This window comes from Gymnoscopelus microlampas, assembly GCF_963454915.1.
Source record: "Gymnoscopelus microlampas genome assembly, chromosome: 16".
In the NCBI taxonomy this organism is placed as follows: Eukaryota; Metazoa; Chordata; class Actinopteri; order Myctophiformes; family Myctophidae; genus Gymnoscopelus; species Gymnoscopelus microlampas.
This window is the reverse complement of record NC_139953.1, coordinates 43,506,556-43,527,934: the sequence shown is the minus strand read 5'-3', so window position 1 is coordinate 43,527,934 and position 21,379 is coordinate 43,506,556. Positions and strand designations below refer to the sequence as shown.

General features: G+C 41.3%; 1 protein-coding gene across 1 annotated transcript in view; it reads left to right on the top strand.

Moving 5' to 3' along the window:
• Positions 1-21,379, top strand: part of vash2 (vasohibin 2) — a 55,878-nt gene that overhangs the window by 5,209 nt on the left and 29,290 nt on the right. The window contains exons 2-4 of the mRNA XM_084081898.1: positions 11,981-12,069; positions 13,612-13,668; positions 15,960-16,034. Coding sequence (XP_083938024.1) covers positions 11,981-12,069; positions 13,612-13,668; positions 15,960-16,034 — 221 coding nt within the window. The remainder of the gene's footprint in view (positions 1-11,980; positions 12,070-13,611; positions 13,669-15,959; positions 16,035-21,379) is intronic.

The window sequence follows — 21,379 nt, the reverse complement described above, 5'->3', positions numbered from 1 at the left end:
TGGTCGTCATAGATACGGTTATACAGTGGCCTAGATATTAGTTAGGCTAACTGTGCCATTTTCAGAGGGAGAGGGGGGGGAGTGGGTGAGTGGGGGATCATGGACAGGTGCAGGCGCTGTTAGCAGGGTCTTTCCTGGGTTGAACTGTGTGTGCAAGGCACAAAAAGAGCGAGAGATGTGTTGTTGAACAGAAGGCCTCAAAATGTGACTATAATTATTCAACCTCTTCACAGTAATTCACTTCCCATATATCTAGAGAAAATCCCCGGCAATGTGATTAGGCGTGTGCCACCGCATCGTTATTGGACTCAAGTCGCTCAACCAAGCAGCCATGTTGCCAGCCCTCCAGGCCACTATTAATTCACAATAGAAGGGTTGGGTTCGGCACAGCAGTACCGAATAATCCGTCCTCTACAATCTGGGAAAAGTGGATAATTTCTGGAAAAATAACTGGTGTTACTCTGGATCTTTAACAGCCAAATAAAACAGTTTGACCAAAAGGCTAGTAGTTTTTTTATACCCTCAAACTCCAGTTCTCAAATCTCCATTCCTGCAGATGATTCCTTGAGAAAGGCATCATCAACCTCCACCTGTCCCCCAAATTGATATGTATTTGGCCGCAGACCCCTACATCTGAAAATGTTTTGTGCCAGGGACCCCCAGAAGAGAAGATTTGTGTAAACAAAATAATATATACTGTATATTCAAAATTTTCAAAAACAATTGCAAAAAAAATAGATATACAAGCTCACAGCTCGGCACGAATTGACACGCTGTGACCTTGTAGATCTGCTATTTTTGAATAGCCAACATATAAATGGATAAAGTGGTTAAAATGATCGTGATGCTATGTTAACAATTTGGGACCACTGTGGAACCTCCCAAAGGACCCCTCGGGGTCCCCGGACCCCACTTTGACAACCAATGTTGTACATCACCAGATGAGAGGTTCAGCTAAATGCTCGAATTGTGTAAATGCTACCTTTAGATCTTTAGACAGCAGTCAGCAGAAAACAATAGCAGCCTTTCACTTCCCAAATCCTTCAAGTCCCTTTCTTGTTTAACACAAAATGGTGCACTTGCAAACTGTCTTATTATTATTTTGTCTTGCCAGGCAGGTATTAATACATACTAGATAGAATTCACTCTACTGGTTAAGTATTTTTTAAAGGATTTAAAGTTGTTTCTTCATAGGTTAGACCAGCGTGATCTATCATTATTCAAACGCAGTTAATATAAAACAAGAGACAACAGTATAATGACGGTGTCTCTGTCCATCTTGAATTATTAAAGGGTCTACACCATGAATTTTAACTTTTTCTTCATTTTTGTGTGTTTTTGGTCTCCCCCACCTCTCTTCTGTTCCAACAAATACCCGACTTCGAGCATGCAGGCTTTCATAGGCTATCTGTGGTTTTTATGTAAATTGGTCTGAAAACAGTCCGTCAGATTTGTTCCCCCACCCTACGTCACGTCTGGGAACAATTGCTCCCGTTTTTCAGTTCTAACAAAAAAAAAAAAAAAGAAAAAAAACATTTTTTTCATTTTTATTTTTTTTTAATTTTTTTCTTATTTTTTTTTTACTTTTTCCACACAGAACCAGGACATAACATGCATACAAACTGGCTCAATAGCGCCCCGTGCCAAACAGGACAATGTGGTATTGCAGGTGAAAGTGCTTTATAAGCCAGAGAGAAGTTAGTTGGAATGAGTATATCTGAGGCTTGATTTAGGCTCAAACCTTTTGAAAAACGTTTGAGGGACATAAACAATATGATATCAAATATTATTATTATTTTTTAAATTCATGGTGTAGCTCCTTTAATGTTAAGTCACTATGTGTGCAGTTTCTGATGTGTGGTGATGGTCTATGCCTCCATTTGGCTAAATTAAAATAGCAATCTTTATAAATACCTAGCTTGACCAATAACATACTGTAATAAGAGACATCATCTCTTCTAAAGTTTCACTTCCACTTTTACTTGACCAGTCGGCACTTCAGGCTTTTTATGGCTGTAGGTAGGTGTTGCTTGCTTCTGTTTTGTGAGGTCATGCACATAGCAGCAGGAGCCGAGTGCCGGGCTATGAGCTTGTAGATCAGGGGTCTTCAACAGGGGGTCCGGGACCCCTAGGGGGTCCTCAGAGTTACTACAGGGGGTCCCCCAAATCTTTGTGTGATATATTTTTTTTTTACATTAACCACTTGAACCCTAGTATCCCTTTTCTGAGGAGAACTTGAGCCAAAAATAGCCGATCTAAAAGCTCACAACGCCTCGCAGCGCGAGGCGTTGTGAGCTTGTATATCTGCTATTTTTGGCAAAGAGTTATATAGGTGTGTAGAGGGAAAAAAGAGCAGCAAAAGTTTATCTGAAACTCTCTCTCAGCTAGGGGGTCCTTGGCCTGAAAACATTGAAGACCCCTGTTGTAGATCATTTGTGCAAATCTTTGAATATATATTTGTAACTCAAATCTTTGCTTCTGGGGGGTCCCTGGAACAAAATAACTTTTAGATGGGGGTCTGTGGCCAAATACATACGTATGAAAAAGTTTGAGCACTACTGACATTAGCAACAGGATTTTAGAAGACATGTGTAGAATCGGCCTCAGGTCTATATGGGTTGGGGGAGACAAAACACACACACACACACACACACACACACACACACACACACACACACACACACACACACACACACACACACACACACACACACACACTGAATATTTATTGAAGTGCACACAATTGTTTTGTCTGACAACAGAGATGAGTAATTCATGCAGACAGAGATAACTGTAACAGTTGGAGGATGTTTTACACATAATCACCGGGTTGACGTTGACAAGACGAGGTGTATGTCGTCACTTGTGAAGAATTTGGCCGAATCATTTGTTTTTCAGCTGACAAGAGAGAGAGGGAGAGAGAGGGAGGGAGGGAGGGAGAAAGAGACGGGCAAGCCCTGGGATATCCTGCTCTAAAGATATCAGCAGGAAACATGACACCCAGCTCTCTCCTTCCGTTGGTCTCTCTCTCCTTCCCTCCCCCATTCCCTCTCTCTCATCTGTTTCTTTCTCCTGTCATGTACAGACAATTATATATTCCACTATAAGACTTTTCTTATGTTGAAGTTGAAGTTACTTGTTGATATTTTTTCCATTTTAAGTACAGGCTGACCCTTTCACAATGATGCAAAAGATTGCTTTCAGACAAAAGGCATTAACCCATTGAAACCGGGAAAGGTTAACGTTGCAATAGCAGATATACAAGCACTTCATGCCGCGCTGCGAGCTTGTACATCTGCTATTTTAGATTTTTGGGGGGAAAATCTTGAAAGTCCTGGAACATTTTTGAATGATTTAGAATTTTTGTCTCTTCTTCTCTTCTGGGGGGTCCCTGGCACAAAACATTTTCAGATGGGGGTCCACGGCCAAATACGTAGCAATTTGGTGGTCCTATTTCTTTTTTAAAGTATCAATATATTTATTGAATTTCTTATACAAACACAATGACAATATAGGATATATGAACACTAAATCAGACAATACAGTCACTCAAATATGTCAAAAACAACCAAAATAAGAGACATACAATACATACATAAAATAAGGCCACTGGTGGTCCTATTGCAGTTACTTTCCTCAACCCCCCCCCACCACCTCTCTCTGTCTAATAAGGTCTCTGGTTAATGTACCCAGGGAGCTGCTGTCTGTCTAGTGTCTATACTGTTAAATGGAGTAGAATGGACCCAGAGCTCCAGCAGAGCAAAGTGAGGAGGGGATCACACACACGTCAGGCCTTTTTACCCCCAGATGACCCCACTGAAGCAGGGTCTTACTGTAGTGTATATGTCTTGTTATTATGGTGTTCATTTCCTGCAGGGCCCCTTGGGCCCCAACAGTGGTTAATGGGCTGATTGTTGACACATATGTGCCTTCCATCAGCCTCCCTCTACCACTGGTTACCTCAAATAGGCCTGACTGTCTACTTATAGCCAACACGGGCAACATGCATTCAGTGTTGATGATGATGATGGTCTGAAGACGCTCTCTGTGTCACTTCATGTCACCATTTCACTTTGTTTGCACTTTTGTAACTCTTGTAAGCAGTCGTGGAAAGTAGCTAAGTACATGTACTCAAGTACTCTACTTAAGTACAATTTGGAGGATTTTTTAATTTATTGGAGTATTTCCAATTTTCAGTACTTTTACTTCTACCCCATCTCAGAGGCAAATATTGTGCTTTCACTCCACAACAATTATTAGAAAACCTTAGTTACTAGTTACTTTGTAGATTTTGATTATTATTACTGAACATAGCCTACATTAACGACTTCAGCCCTATATACATTTCGGCCATTTGAAAATAGCCGATCTACAAGCTCACAATGTGCACTGTGAGCTTGTAGATCAGCTATTTTCTAAAGATTTTTTATACATTTGAAAACTAGTGAAATGGGACATTCTGCATAATGAGTACTTTCTGCTTTTGGTACTTTAATTATATTTTGATACCAATACCTTTGTACTTTTACTCAAGTACATTTTGAATTCCGGACTTTTGCTTGTAACAGAGTATTTCTACATTACAGTATTGATACTTTTATAAAAAGAAATGTAGTACTTTTTCCACCACTGCTTGTAAGTAAAAGGAAAGGACTATGTTTTGCATCTAAAGAGCCTCACTTTCATCTTTCAGTGTCAAGCCTTTTAGTTGTATGACTTTCATACTGTAGATGCTGGTGACCTGAGAGAGAGAGAGAGAGAGAGGGGCGGGGGGGCATGAGGGTTGTTGGCTGAGAGAAAGACATTTTTGTCAGCGGTACGTAGGCAGGTATAGAGAGGTAGGCATTCTTGGCAAGCGAGAAAGAGAGAGAGAGAGAGAGAGAGGGGAGAAATAGAGGAAAGAACAACGGTAGAGGACAGAAGCAGTGACAGTGACATTGAGGCAAGGAGGCGTATACACTACAGATAGACAAGTACGAAGAGAGGAAGAGACAGAGAGAGAGACGGACGGATGGGAACAACAGACGGCAGAGGACATAGAAGAGGAAGAGAGAGAGAGAACGTGCTAGGAGAGCAAGGCATACTGTAGGAATGGAGAGAAACATCTATTGTTAAGCATTCCCTTCAACCCTCCAGCTGTGTGTAATAGATAACAGAAATGAGGAATGAAGTGTAGTTTGGTGTGTATACAGTTAGAATACCAACTACTGATGTTTTGTTTTTCTTCGAATTTAGAGCAGCCACTTATTTTTTACCCCCTTTTTCTCCCCAATTTAGCCGGCTTCCGTCCCCCGAATACGGGCCCATTATGTTCGTATAGACGCCCGGCAAAGCCGGATGCACCACGGTGGATTCGAACCCAACGACCTCTGTGGTGGTGGGCAGGGACTTTACCACTGCGCCACACAAGCGCTCCTACAACTACTGTTATCACATCTCAGTGTTGGCCTGGACGCTGACCGGAGACCAAGCGGAATACAGCGAAATCTTTATCAAGTGGCAGCCATATTGTCTTGTTTTGGGTTTTTTTTTTGTTCAAGGTTTCTTTATTTTATATGTTCACATACAGTTCAATAACAAAAGGCACACAAAAACAGTGTATGTTACCCCTCCGAAAGAGCCACAACCCTGGTATGTTATTGTACCATTAACACAAAGGACGATACAAACAAATAAGACACAATTGCAATGAAAAATGAAAACAAGTCAAAAATAAATAAATCAAGTATACACAGTAGAATATATATATTATTAAAGAAATATTTAAAATGAATTAGAAAATATATATAATACAAAAACAAAAACAGTGGGGTCAATTTATGGGTCATTAATGTCAGCAGCATTCATTCTCTCTATATATGTTAAAAAAGGTTGCCAGATGGTGTAAATTTTTAGAGCACACCCCCTTGTGGAGTAGCGAATTTTCTCCAAAGTCAAGTGATGCATAATATCATTAACCCATGATTTGAAAGTTGGTGGGAGTTTTTCTTTCCATTTAAGCTTTATCAGACGCCTAGCCAAAAGGGATGCAAAGGCTATCATATTCCTTTCTTGGCGACTAAGTTGTACATCATCTCTTTCTTGTGGAACAACTCCAAACACTGCAATAGAAGCAGAAGGTTCTATGAGCATTTCTAACACTCCATATTGTCTTGATAAAGATGATTTGTGGAGCGCTTCCAGACAGCAGAGTGGACACTCATACTCCTCATTATACAGAGAAAACCACTCTCACTGGATATTATTGATCACCACATTAAGGTCACGGATATAAGTTCCGCATAATCACAGGACCCGGGCCAAAGAAAGATTGTCACGTTTAGCGGATTTTTTTGCAAATGTCCTTTACATAAAGTAAGAGATGCAAACTAACTAATGAGCATGCCCATGTGTGCCCGTGACATGATGCCATTCACCAGTGGTTCTCAATCAGTGGTCCGGGGACCACCGGTGGTCCTTCAGGGGGTTCCAGGTGGTCCCCAGCAAAATGATGGAGAGTTGGTAATGATGGAGAGTTGGAAACCAAAGGGACCCTTACGGATCCATTTGGTTTCATTTTACGCTCTCAAGAATGAAATTATTGTTAAACATCTGCATTACTTAATTTACAAGAAGTCTACACAATTAGAAAAAGTAGAAGAATTGTTATTTTGATCAACGTTTGCCTGTTACTCCCGTCTCACTCCTGACCCTGAGACGGGTCAGGAGTGAAGAGAAGTGGATGTGTGGGAGTCCAGGGAGGAAACAGTGAGACAGTTTAATCATCAGTCTGTAGCCAGGGTGAAGAAGTGATACTGTGTTCAGCTCCTCTAATGGAGGAGGAGGAGGGCTCACACAGTCACAGCTCTCTCATTATCCTGATAGGAGTGTGTGTGTGTGTGTGTGTGTGTGTGTGTGTGTGTGTGTGCACGTTTGGCATGCTTGCGTGTGTATGAGTACATGCACAGGGTGAAAGAAGTATAGTGTTATACTTTTAATGTGCATGTACACTAGCATGTGTGTGTGTGTGTGTGTGTGTGTTTGTTTTGCATAGTTCTTATAGCTGAGAAAAGCCATCAGCACACTGCCACTGTGGCTGCCTCATTGCCTTGTAGAACCGTTTGCTTTTGTTGTACATTTGCAAACAACCTGCTGTTTTTTTTGCATCGATGTTTTGCTGTTGTACAAGTTGAGAGAGTGATATCAGCTGATTGGTTGAAAGACATGTTTTCCAACCTGTCCATAATCACTCAAACTGGGTCTCTGTTGGGTGGAAACCTCCAAAACCTTTCAGGATTCAAATTCAAAGAGTAGCAGTTCAAAACGCATTGTTTCGCGCCGCGTTTCAAGCGTTTGCAGATCTGCTACTTTTGATGTTTTTGTGTGACGCTGTAGTATGATCAAGTAGGGCGATAATGTATGGAAAAAAACACACAAAAGGTTAAATTATGGAGATGACAGGTTTCTGCCCGACAGCGACGAAATAAAAGCTCCTTTGGGAATAATTCTTGTCATGCAGCAGCATGGGCGAGTCAGCAGAGAGAGAGAGGATGATGATGATGATGATGATGATGATGAAAGCGAGGGATCACCTCTCATCTCTTTGGCTGACCCAGCAGAAATCAGCTTTAGAAGGTGTGTGTGTGTGTGTGTGTGTGTGTGTGTGTGTGTGGTTACATAAGCGCATGTGTTTTGCTTGTGTGTGTGTGTGTGTGTGTGTGTGTATTATGCCGTGTCAGGATTTGACTACAGGCTGGATTATTTTCGAATAACTAAGACCTACCGCTCACTGCCTGTTTGACTGACTGGTGAAAAGGCTTTTACTTCCCCATTTTTTTTTTCATGTTGAGACATGACAGTTTTGATTCTCTCGGCTCTCGCAGGGAATTAAAATGCAACGCGACGTGACTCTGAAGCTTATATGAAGCTTATACTTACACATGGACATGTGTGGATATACATTTTAATATGCTGTGTGTGTGAGTGATTGCACAAGTGTTGCCTGAACCCATTAGGACCTGAGGTGATTCTTGAAAATGTTTTCTAAATCCTAACAGTTTTTTGGAGAAAAAAAAATCAAAAATCAAGATTTTTTAAAACTGGCAGATCTACAAGCTCATAGCGCGGCACTCGGTGCCGCGCTATGAGCTTGTATATCTGCTATTTTTGAATAGCCAAATAAATCTAAAGTGACACAGATGCGTTCCAGGTCTTTATGGGCTAAGTGCTGGCATAAGTGTTGTGTGTTGGCATAATAGCTTATTCTGCCTAGTAGGCCTATAGTGAATGTTCATAATGTGAATTATTAATGACTTAAGTATTAACGTGTTTATAAGTGTGTGCAGGATTGTGTATGGAGGCAGATTTCTACCGCTGAATACAATTAAACCGAAATTGTGTTTTTGTCTCGCAGTTCTGACTTTATATTTCAGAATAGCAGGTTGTTGTTTTTTTTCTTGCAATTGGGACTTATATCTCAGTTTAGTTTGTTTTTGCATATCTCACTTTTGTGAGAAGACATGACTAAGACCTGCCAGCAACTCATAGTTTATAATATATCTTGCGCGAACATATTTTTATATTTTGGGTCACCCAAAATCGTTCGGGAGGGAGGGAGCAATCCTCCGGGGAGCGTGTGCTGTATGTACTCAGAGAGTTTCATGGCAATGTGCCTGTTAGATTTTAAAATATCCGATGTGACATTTTGGCTTCCAGCGCTTTGTAAGCGTACACACTTAGTATTTCAATAAAAGGAAGGATCAAGTTGTTGCAAACGATTTTTTTATTGAATAAAAGATAAAACATTTTTAAGATTAGCTTTTAATAGGGAGAACACTTCAAGCTGTGAATGACATCATCATCATCATAACCTTTATTTCAGCTCGGAGTACAGTTCATTTTCAATGTAGCCGACATACAGAAGCAGAACACAGTAATTAACAGGAATAGACATTCACATAAAGCAACATCAAAATACATGTATCTGAAGACAGAAAACACTAAAAAAACTAAAATACTCAAAGAACTAAAACAGATAAACCAAAATGATCAAACAAAGCAGTTACAATCCGGAACGAAAATGTTGGAAATGCTGTTGCCCTGAAATGACCTAAAGGACAGGATGTTTGTGAAGCGTCCTCAGCAATGAAGATGAAAGTGTGAGAGAGAGACCTTCCTTATTGAACTTTTACTTACGCTTAGAGCTACAAAACATAGAATTGATTTTGTCTAGTTTGGTAAACTGTAGCGATGTTACAGTTAAGACTCCATAGCTCAATCTCCTATCTTGTCCTGCTTTTCTTTCTTTTTCTAAAATATTTTTTATCCCACGATTTTGTAACCCCTTTTTTCACCCAGTGTTAATTGCCTATGTAATAATGGGCACTACTCTCCCTCTGCCAGCCTAGGGAGAGCCCAGAACTGAGCTCATGCCTCCTTCAATGCATGAGGGGCGCGCAAGCCGCTTCTTATCACCTGACAGGGGGGAGTTTCCCCGGTAGGACGTAGCGAGTGGAAGGAACACGTTATTCCAACCAGTTCCTTTCCCCTCCATCAGGCGCCCCGGCTCTCCGGGGGGAGGCAGTATAGAGACCAGGATTACTGCATGTTTTTTGTGAGGGTAGTTAGGGTACCCATTACCTACCCTAGGGCATTGGTTCTCAAAGTGGGGTCCGGGGACCACCAGGGTTGAGGGGGTTCCAGGGGGTCCCCAGCTAAATGATGGATAGGAACCAAATGGACCCTTACAGGTCTGTACCTCTGAGAGAGTACAAATGGAACCAAATGGACCCTAACGGGTCCATTTTGATCCATTTGTACACTCTCAGAGTTAAATTAACATTGATTTTACAATATGAATTGGGGCCCCAGAGATAGAAATGCCATTAAATGGGGGTCCGTAGCCCTAATGCATGTCAAACTGGGGGTCCTTGAAATTAAAATGGTTGAGAATCACTGCTAGAGCCGTAAATGTCTTCTCTTATGGGGGTCCCTGGCATATCTTTTCAAATGGGGGTCCGCGGGCTACTAAGTGTCAATTTGGGGGTCCTTGACATGAAAAAGTTTGAGAACCACTGCCCTAGGGGACACGGGGAGAACATGCAAACTCCACACAGAAATGTTGTCCTGCTTTTCTACACTCTCCGGGCTAGTGTACATGTACACGCAGACCAGCACACAAGACCTCAGGAAATGACAGGGAGGGCTGTTATTGTGGTGCACTTCCCTTCCTGTGTACACTGTACACACATTCTGCTCCTCACACACACAAACACGGACATGACATCCACCCACACTGTGTTAATAACACACATACACATATACTGTGTACGCACACATCTCTCTCTCTTTCAGCCTTTCTGTCTAACACACATAAATATATGCCTTTTATAAATACACACACAGCTGCACATAGCCTGTGTGTGTGTCAGAGGAAGTGTTGGTCTGTGTCTCACTCTGACTCACTGGTCCTCCAAAGGTTTGTTCAAGGCTGAACAGCAAAAACACAAAAACACACACATTTGAATCACATTCCTACAGTAGGTGGTTTAACTTTAAGATACAATTTGAATCACATTCCTAAAGATGTGTCTCGGCCTGGATGCTATAGGACAGTGATGCCTGACTTATACTTCGTCGTATGATGGTGTTGCTCACCAGAAATAGCCGATCTACAACCGTATTTTCCAAAGATTCTTTTATACATTTTGAACTTGTGAAATGGGACATTCTGCACAATGAGTACTTTTGCTTTTGGTACTTTTACGTATATTTTGATGCAGAAACGTTTGTACTTTTACTGAAGTACATTTTGAATACGGGACTTCTACTTGTAACAGAGTATTTCTCTACATTGCAGTATTGATGCTTTTACTTAAGTAAAACAACATTCTTGCAATCACTGCAGATTTGTACGAGAGCTCAACCAGCTCGTGGTGGTAAACGGGCTCATCAGCTGTTACGTCACATCACATCATCTTGCTTTGCTCGTAGCTTTCCTGTTCTACTGTCCTGTCTAACCCATTAAGACCTGGAACTGTGTCATTTTTAGATTTGAGCTAAAAAGCATTATTTTACACTTTGGGCTATTCAAAAATAGCAGATATACAAGCTCATAGCGCGGCACCGAGTGCCGCGCTACGAGCTTGTAGATCTGCTATTTTTGAAAAATCGTGAAAATATGTGCAAATCGTCTGAATATATATATTTTTAAGGCGAACATTTTAAACTCAAATCTTTGCTTCTGGGGGGTCCCTGGAACAAGATATTTTGATGGGGTCCGTGGCCAAATACATATCATTTTGGGGGTCCTTGACATGAAAAAGATTGAGCACCACTGATATAGAAACATACGTTTTTCAGAAAACTGTTGAGATTTAGGAGACATGTAGAATCGGCTTCAGGTCTCAATGGGCTAATAAAGTAGAAGTACATGACAAATGAAAGGGTGGCAGAAGTTCCTCCAGGCCAACGGTTCACCCAGTCAGAGCTGAAGCTGAGCTAATGTGGCCACCAGGGAAAGGGAAGAAAAACTCGGGTGGCGCAGTGGTAAAGTACCTGCCCGGTTCGAATCCACCGTGGATTGCCCCGGCTCGCCCCCTACATTGACGGCTTCTCAGCTTTCCCCACTGTCTGTCTTAATAAAGAAGACGTCCTAAAAGCACTGTCTGTGCCTTCATTTTTAAGAGAGAGAGAGAGGGGCAGGATGACCTAGTCCAGTCTATTCAGTTGTAGCACAAATAAATGACCTGGAAAACATTATTGTGCTGAAGTGGAGAGAGAGAGAGAAAGAGAGAGAGAGAGAGAGAGAGAGTCACGTGGGAAAAAAGTTAGAAACTCAAAAGAAATGTTCCAACCGACTCACACAATGCTGAATGTTACCACATGTTGTAGACTTATAATGGTGTCATGATGATGGGAAGGAAATACTAACTCTCTCTCTCTCTGTCTGTCTGTCTGTCTATGTCTCTCTCTCTCTCTCTCTCTCTCTCTCCACCTGCAGCATCCTGTGCCGTCTGTGCCCAATTTCAAGCCATCCATGTCTGTACCAGATTGGCTGCTGGCCATCCAGAACTACATGAAGACTTTACAGTATCCTTTGCTCTCTCTCTCTCTCTCTCGCACACGCGCACACATGGGCACCATGGCAACAGATGTGCTAAGCCGAGATGACACCTGTCAGGTGAATTCAATTGAGTTTTTTTTTCCCTGGCCACAGTCGACAGTTCTCCAGACAGCGCTGTGTGACGAGTGTCAACATTTAGAACGTAGAAACAACACTGTGCGTCATAGTCTCTGCTGCTCACACTCACTGTCTGTATCTGTGGCCAGGCCGCACGTCTGTTCACTGTTGTCTGTACCTACAGACAGACAGACAGACAGACAGACACTGCATCACAGATACATCACAGATAATAGATGCATAGACAGATATATAATTAGCTACATACATACATATATACATACATACTTTCCTTTTTGATGTTTTCTTTTGTTTGTCTTTTTTTGTTTTAGTTTTTTGTTTGTTCTTTTGTTACTTGGATTAGTAAACGTATTTATCAATTGTTTTTCAGTTTTGTTAAATCAAATTACGAAACTATGTTCATTGATCTGTTTTGATGTTTTGATTTTATATTTAAATGGGGTAGGCAAAATAAGCTTTAGCTTCAGCCTACACCTTTTTGAACCATTTTAATGTGCATTACTGATATGTACTGTACTATACTTGAATGTCTAAAAAGGACCAAAATAAAGTAACCTAACCTAACATACTACATTAGATCCTGTAGGTAGATAATATGATGACCTGGTTGATACCAGATCCCTGATTACCCTGCCACTGGGAATGCACAAGTCAGTGTGTGCTTAGTGGAGGTACGGTACCAAATGCTCACCCAGACACATTGGGGAGGATTGCTTCAGGAAAGGCATCCGGTGTAAAACTTGTGCCAAATAAAACATGCCAAGGATATAGAAATAGATAGATAGATAGATACATACACATACATACTGTACATACACATAGATGGTGTTTCCCCTAGCCAGAAGCTGAAGGTGTGGGGGAGGAATGCAGCGCCGATTTTTTTGGGGGGTTATCAAAATGCATATTTATGCTCAAACACAAAGTCTTATATCTTATATAGTACATGTGCACGGTAATAATCTGTATAGTTTACAGATGAATTGTCTCCAGATTTGGAAAATATACTTTTTTTTGACAAAAGTATACAAATCAGTCAGTCACACATCAACAACTAATGATGGCACAGATGGCATCCTGCCTGAGAGCATTTGAGCATTATATCAATGCATTTGAGCATTATATCAATGCATTTGAGCATTGATATCATTTTTTCTGTAAAAAAAAATGTAATCATACTGTGGCGGTCAGATTTAAGGGGTGGTGGCCCGCCACTGCTTAATGCATATAGGGGAAACACTGATCAGATAGATACAGTATGATATATAAATATGCAGTTGGGACTAGATGATGGATCGATGGATACACCGTCGATAGATTGATGGACAAATTGTGGTGTCTAGTTACAATAGACAACAATTATAGCAACAAAAAACGGAAGACTTTATTCAACAGAAGAAGAACGTGGTATTGTCCCTAACATTCTGTCACAGATACAACCACACAGGAACGCAGTTCTTCGAGATCAAGAAGAGTCGTCCTCTGTGTGGGTGAGTACAGTACAGACCAGAGCTCAGTGCAAACAATTTGTAAGTTAAACCTAATTAGACGCACCTGAGCTGATCTGTGTTTGATCACATTAAAGCTCAATTAACCTTTTAAGACCAGGAACGTATCTGTGTCATTTTAAGATTTCTTTGTGCTATTCAAAAATAGCAGATCTACTAGCTCATAGTGCGGCACCGAGTGCCGCGCTATGAGCTAGTAGATCTGCTATTTTTGAAAAATCTTGAAAATTTGTGCAAATCTTTGAATATACATATATATTTTTAAATGGAACATTTTTGCTTCTGGGGGTCCCTGGAACTAAATATTTTGAGATGGGGGTCTGGAAAACATGAACATGAAAAACCAGTGATATTATAGCAACATAGGAAAACTGATTTAGAAAACATTTTGTAGAATCGTAACTCTCTCAGTGCCAATGAAATGAAAAAATATGTTCATACTGTGCCAGCAATTTTTTTTTCAAAGTAAAAAAAAAGTGCTTAGGAAGCGAGATACAGCCTTTTTCCAGTTTTAAGTTAAACAAGGAGTGGATGGAGCTGCAAATCTTCAGATAATGATATCTTGGGTTCTTTTTTTTTATGATTTGTACTTTATTTTCTTTTATGGACAAACAAACAGATACAATTCTTTCAACATGTGATGCAAACATTTTTTTGACAAGACATACAATAGACATTACAAAGACATTCTTAAACCAATAACTACATTACTGACGATTATGACAAGACAAGACATACCATACACAACATATGAATGGACAAAACAGACAAAATACAAGACAAAAAAGAAAAAAGAAAATACAAAGACAACAACAAAGGGAACAACAACAATAAAAATAAAAATACAGTGCACAGAGGCCTACTGCCAACAGTCAACCCCAGTCCTACCCCAGACAAAACTAACCCAAGTCCCTAAAAAGTTGTTGAAGCTCACATAGCGAGCCGGAAACGTCACCCAAGACCTGAAGCGTGTAAATGATAATATCCCCATTTTAAATCATATTTATCCATCCTGTTGAGCAGTCTATAAGACAATCTTTCATATGCGGCCAGTTGACCCAAGGAAGTAGACCACAGAGAAGGAGCCGGTGCAGATGGGTCCTTCCATGCCCTGACTACCAATCTCCTGCCTAACATAAGGGCAGTTTGAACCCACTCAGCTAAGGGGGGAGATACAGTTCGTAAAATAGAGGGGTCACCCAGAACAAAAAGCCTGGGAGAGAAGGGGATAATCAGCCCTGTCATCCTCTCTAGCTTCACATGTATAGCAGCCCAATAGTCTTGTATTTTTGGACAGCTCCATAGTATATGCATTAAGGTTCCATCTCTATCCTGACATCTCCAACATTCTGGGCTCTCGGTCAGGCCCACCCTAAATAGTCTTGACGGGGTCCAATATATCCTATTTATAATTTTAAATTGAATCAGTCTCGTACGCAGTTCTCTAGACATTTTTTTGCCATTCCTGAGAATTTTAGCCCATTCCTCGTCCGAAATTAAAACTCCAAGGTCCCTTTCCCAAGGCGTCTTAGACACCATCGCGTTAGAATCGGAGGCCTCCAGGAGCATGGCATAGTATATGGAAGCCTCATGTCCCTGTCCGAAGATTTTAAGGATCATCTCCACCTGTTCAATTTTGGGGGGTCCTACAGTGAGGGATCCAAAGGTCTTAACCAGTAGATGCCGTAGTTGCAGATATTGCCAAACTCTGTCTTAAGGACTTCAAAGGATTTTAGAGTGTTTTCCTGGTATAAGTCTCCTAATATTGTAATTCCCCGTTGAGACCATGCTTCCCAATGAAAAGGGTCTTTTCCTATACAGAGTTTAGGATTGTGCCATATTCCAGCCGCCGAGTGGAGAAACGGATCGAATTTAAACATGCGGGCTATTGTCTTCCAGACCCAGTGAATATGAGACACAATTGGATGTGATCTGCTAATTGGGTCTAATTTGGTTGAAAGACAATCGATAGGTCTGACAGGCGAGCAGAGTGCGTTCTCAAGACTAAATCATGGGGATGATATCTTGGGTTCTAAACATATTTTTTCCCCCCAAAAAAAAGAAGAAAAAAAGAAGTTTTAAACTCTGGATTTTTCGTTCTTGGCACTGAGGGCATTCAGAAAAAACTCGGGATATCTCGTTGTGTGGCACTGAGAGAGTTAATGGGTTAACAGCTCTGAATTAATCACAAGATGTATCCCTTCTCCTCCCTCTTCTTCTCCTTCCTCTTCTTCTTCTTCCTCTTCGTCTTCTTCACTCCTGTCCTCCTGAAGGTTGATGGAGACAGCAAGAGAGATGATCAGGGAGTCTCTGCCAATCAAATGCCTCGAAGCCGTCATCCTGGGAATGTATCCTTCACACACACGCACACACACACACGCACACACACGCACACACACACACACACGCACACACGCACACACGCACACACACGCACATAGCCGGGCTGGAAGGCACCCTGCTTTATCTGAGAGTGGAATCAGTTGAGACATGTTGCTGTAATCCCCCCCCCCCCCTTCCCCAGGGGAACCCAAAGACCCTTGTTGCTTGGCAGTCAAGGCCAGTTCAAAACATACCCCCCCCCCCTCCCCCTCCCCCACCCCTCCCCCCATGTCAGCCTAACTTCTAAAGCCACAGCAATGTATCAGCGGCCCAACATTTCTGGCCAAAGGTCAAAGGGCGTTTTCTGCCGCTCTGAACCTAATATGGTAACGCCATATTACATGTCAGCCCAGTTCTCTACACAGTGACAGATAGAAAGACAGTAGCTAAAAGGATAGAATTATATAATGTAAAGCAGGGGTCTTCAACAGGGGGTCCGGGACCCCTAGGGGGTCCTCAGAGCTACTATAGGGGGTCCGCCAAATCTTTGTGTGATAGGATTTAGTTTTTTTTACATTAACCACTTGAACCCTAGAATTCCTTTTCTGAGGAGAACATTAGCCGAAAATAGCAGATCTACAAGCTCTCAACGCCTCGCGCTGCGAGGCGTTGAGAGCTTGTAGATCGGCTATTTTTGGCAAAGAGGCTATAGGTATAGAGGGAAAAATGAGCAGACTAAGTAAAACAAAAACTTGAATCTGAAACACAATTTTATACAATATAGAGTATGGGGTCCCTGCTTCATCTCTCTCTCAGCTAGGGGGTCCTTGGCCCGAAAACGTTGAAGACCCCTGATGTAAAGTCTTGTTACTTAGCCTCAATACTGCCGGTGTTTCTCTGTTAAAAACGCCTGCCTCCGGTATTTGGAGATGAGAGAAAGAGATACAGTATAAGACAGATAAAGGCTAAGCAGGTGTGTGTGTGTGTGTGTGTGTGTGTGTGTCTGTCTCCGTATGGTGTCAGCTTGCATCCACTCTGTGGTTAAAAAACCGATAGGCCCCAGCGAGAATTGAACTCGCGACCCCTGGTTTACAAGACCAGTGCTCTAACCACTGAGCTATGGGGCCCTGCGTGGCATATCAGGTGTGTATCTACCGTCATCAATGCTTACAGTACACTGTAGCCGGTGTCAGCAAATAGGAGGGAGGGACCACGCCCTAAAGTCACATACCAGTGAACCATTGTTCCACTACTGTCACTGTGTCACCCGGTTTACCCAGGAGATGATTCATTCATTTTCCTTCTCTGTTTGAAGTGGTATAAGGTGACACCATGGTGCGCTAATGGATAGCGACAGTTTAGAGAGGGGAGGGGGAGAGGGGGGGTGGGTTTGATTGGCGTGCCATTCAACAAAGGTCGCACGCTCCAAACGACCAAACCTGCCTTCCCCCCTAAAGTAAATAAATAAATAACACAAGACACAAGGCTGTAATAACGGAGTGGATCTCTGACTTTGTATTGATAATGAAGTTGTGGATTTAACTCTTTGACTGCCAGAAATAAAACATTTGTTTGATAAGCCATTGCCATTTTCAACGATTTTCGTGTTTTCACTAACCTTTGAAAATTCATAGAATATTTATCTCCAGTATGATCGATCCCCCTTTAAAAGACATATCCGAGTCTCATAGAATCAGGGGGGAAAAAGCGTGCCGTCACGATCATCCGTTCCATAATTAATTATTGGCAGTTGAATGTAGGTTGTTTTCGCCAAAAAGCAACAGAAAGCAGAGAAAAGGCAGGATATTTTCAAATCCATTAACTCATTGAGTGCCACAATCCGTAAAATCCGTCACGTGGCCTGACGCCCAGAGCGCCACGATCCGTCAAATCCGTCATAAATTTTTTTTCAAAAAAAAAAAAAAATTCAAAATAAGTTTTTTTTTTTTTTTTTTTTTTGGGGGGAAAACATGTTCAGAACCCAAGATATGATGATTTGAAGATTTGCTGCTCCATCCACTCCTTGTTTAACCTATAACTTAAAAAGGCTGTATCTCGCTTCCTAAGCACTTTTTTTTTACAATGAATTTTGGCTGTGGCACTCAGAACCAAAATTCCATTAACATGAATAAATAAGTTTGGCACTGAATGAGTTAACATGGAAGTGAATGTGGCTTTTTTTTTTGCTGCTTCTTTGCTTCACTGGGAGTCAAATGGTGACTCATAGGTTAGCGAACAGCGCCATCTATCGTAAAACCACTGAAAACGTCATTGGCAGTCTGAGCCGTAGCAAAATATGATGAGAAATCTCGTCATTGGCAGTCAAAGAGTTACAGTTCTCAGTCGCCACGACTGGTTTCAGTCATTTGGATTCCATAGAAGCCAGCATGTCTTCTATGGAAGAATGTTGCGCAACTAAAATAGCCGATCTACTGATGTCATCATGGATATAGGCTATTTTCCCTGCGCAACATGCTAGCAATTGTTCTGTTATTATTTTAAGATTAGAGCATTTGAAGTGGTTAAACTAGCAATATGTTCAGAACCAGAGTTAGTGTCGAAGTGTCCTTGAGCAAGACGCTGAACCACACTAATTGCTCCTGATGAGCAGGTTGGTGCTTTGCATGGTTTCCTCCGCCATCTGTGTGTGAATGTAGTGCACAATCTATGTAAAGTGCTTTAGATAAAAGCGCTATATAAATGCACCATTTACATTTGTAGATGCGTTCCTGGGTTGAATGGGTTAAGTCATGACATTTTATTGTCTGACGTGAGTTAGTCAGTTATGCAAGCCTTTTGTTTTCTCACTGCATTTTTATGTGAACGGTTTGGATTTGTAGCGAGCTGTTGTTGCGTTGCAGGCAAAAATGGCAATAAAGTCGCAAGCACTTAGGCTTTTATTACGGGGCCAGGCTTCCAGCATGGACCCGTTTTGTTATTCAGATTATTCCGTTTCTTCTGCCACTTTTGGCAGTTCTGGCTGAACCGTGCATACGCTTTTTACGAAACTCAGCCATATGGTAGATGGTCATGAAAAACTATCAAAAAATAATTCTCACAATCTTTCGTCAAAAGGTGGCGCTATAGCACTCAATTGAAAATGCCAACTTTGAACAGGTACAACTCATGCCCGGTTTGACCTACAGCCATACAACTTTGATACACACATGCGTCTACTCATGATGAACAACTTTCACCCTCTGACTTTTGACCTCTGACCTTTAGATCTCCCACCATTTTGAATTATATGAAAAACAGTTAAAACCTATCTCCTCCTGGGATTTTTGAGCAATCTGCACGAAACGTTTTACACATGAACTTTGGACCTATGCCGACAAACGTTTGCAAAAGATTTTCCATAAGTGAAAAAATGAAGCTTTAATGAGCCAATGAATATTGCAGTTTTATGACAATTATTCATCTGCCCCTAACACATACATGCAGACTTACCATTCTTTGAAACTTTGCAGAAATGTAAAGGGCCATTCCAAATATCACTGAAACCAATCTTACTCCAATTGGTCAAACGGGGGCGCTATAGCAATTTTTTGAAAATGCAAACTTTAAACAGGCAAAAGTCATGCCTCGTTTGGCCGACAGCCATTAGACCTGCTTACACATGTGCCTTGACTAATGAGGAACACATCTATCACGTTGACCAGTAAGCACCGCCCTTAGATTGTCCGCAATCTTGAGCAGTTTGAAAAACACATAAACCCAGGATTTTTCAGCTATTTGCGTGAAACTGTATCATCGGTGTGATCTCTTTTTTCAGAGGGTTGTCTGTTGCTCCAATAGCTTCCCGCTTAAGTGTATGTCTCACAACCTTAAGGTCACAGGTTCAAGCCTCACTTGGTGCAGACTTCATCTAAGTTGCATTTCACACAACATGACTATCAATGAATACATCTGCAATTGTTAAAGATAACATGAAATACTTAATTGACAGTTTTTTACATACTTCATCGTGAAAATAGCTGATCTACAATCTCACAACTTTTCAGATAGCAATGAAAGTATGTTTTTTCAATGTATAACATAATTCATTGTGAAAATAGCCGATGTACAATCTGACAACTTTTAATGGTTTGTGAGCTTGTAGATCGGCTACTTTCACTAGTTTTGGTTCTGAGGAGATGTACAATTTCTTAATTGGTAAATGGTTTGTGAACGAGTGATCTTAGTGTTAGTGAAACAGGAGCTTGGGTCATGACAGAAGGCAAGAGTTTGTGATCCTCAACAGACAACATCAGCCTGGACAAAGCTATAGCACTATAGGTAGTGTTGCAGCTACCTAAGAGTGCCTCATACCGGTTCAAGCCTCACTTGATGCAGACTCATTTAAGTGGAATTGCAAAAACATGACTCAATCTATTCCGTTTCCATGGCTCTCTCTCTCTCTCTTCAATCTATTCCGTTTCCATGTCTTTCTCTTCAATCTATTCCGTTTCCATGTCTCTCTTTCTGTCTCTTCAATCTATTCCGTTTCCATGTCTTTCTCTTCAATCTATTCCGTTTCCATGTCTCTCTTTCTGTCTCTTCAATCTATTCCGTTTCTATCGTCAATCTATTCAGTTTCCATCTGTCTCTTCAATCTATTCCGTTTCTATTGTCAATCTATTCAGTTTCCATCTCTCTCTCTCTGTCTCTTCTATCTATCTATCTATCTATCTATCTCTCTCTCTCTCTCTCTCTCTCTCTCTCTCTCTCTCTCTCTCTCTCTCTCTCTCTCTCTCTCTCTCTCTCTCTCTCTCTCTCTCTCTCTCTCTCTCTCTCTCTCTCTCTCTCTCTCTCTCTCTCTCTCTCTTTCTCCCTCTGAGGGGCGGCCATAGCTGAACTCATGAGGAACACATCCATCGCTTTGACCAGCAAGCTCCGCCCTTAGATTGTCCGCAATTTTGAACAGTTTGAAAAACACTTAATTTTTCAGCTATTTGCGTGAAACTGTATCATCTGTGTGATCTCCTTTTTCACAGTTCCCTGTCTGTTGGTCCAATGGCGTCTCCCTTAAATAAGTGCCTCACAATCTCAAGGTCGCCAGTTTAAGCCTCACTTAATGCAGACTTCATTTAAGTTGAATTGCAAACAACATGACTGTATCAATGAATACATGTGCAAATGGTAAAGATAACCTGAAATGCTCATTTGAGAGTACGTTTTTTCCATGTATGACATATTCATTCTGAAAATAGCCGATCTACAATCTCAAAACTTTTCAGATAGCAACGTGTTTCTGAGCTTGTAGATCGGCTGCTTTCACTGTTTTCGGTTGCGAGGAGACATACAATTTCTCTATTGGTAAATGGTTTGTGAACGAGTGGTCTTAGTGTTGGCTTGGTTCATGACAGAATGCAAGAGTTCATGATCTTCA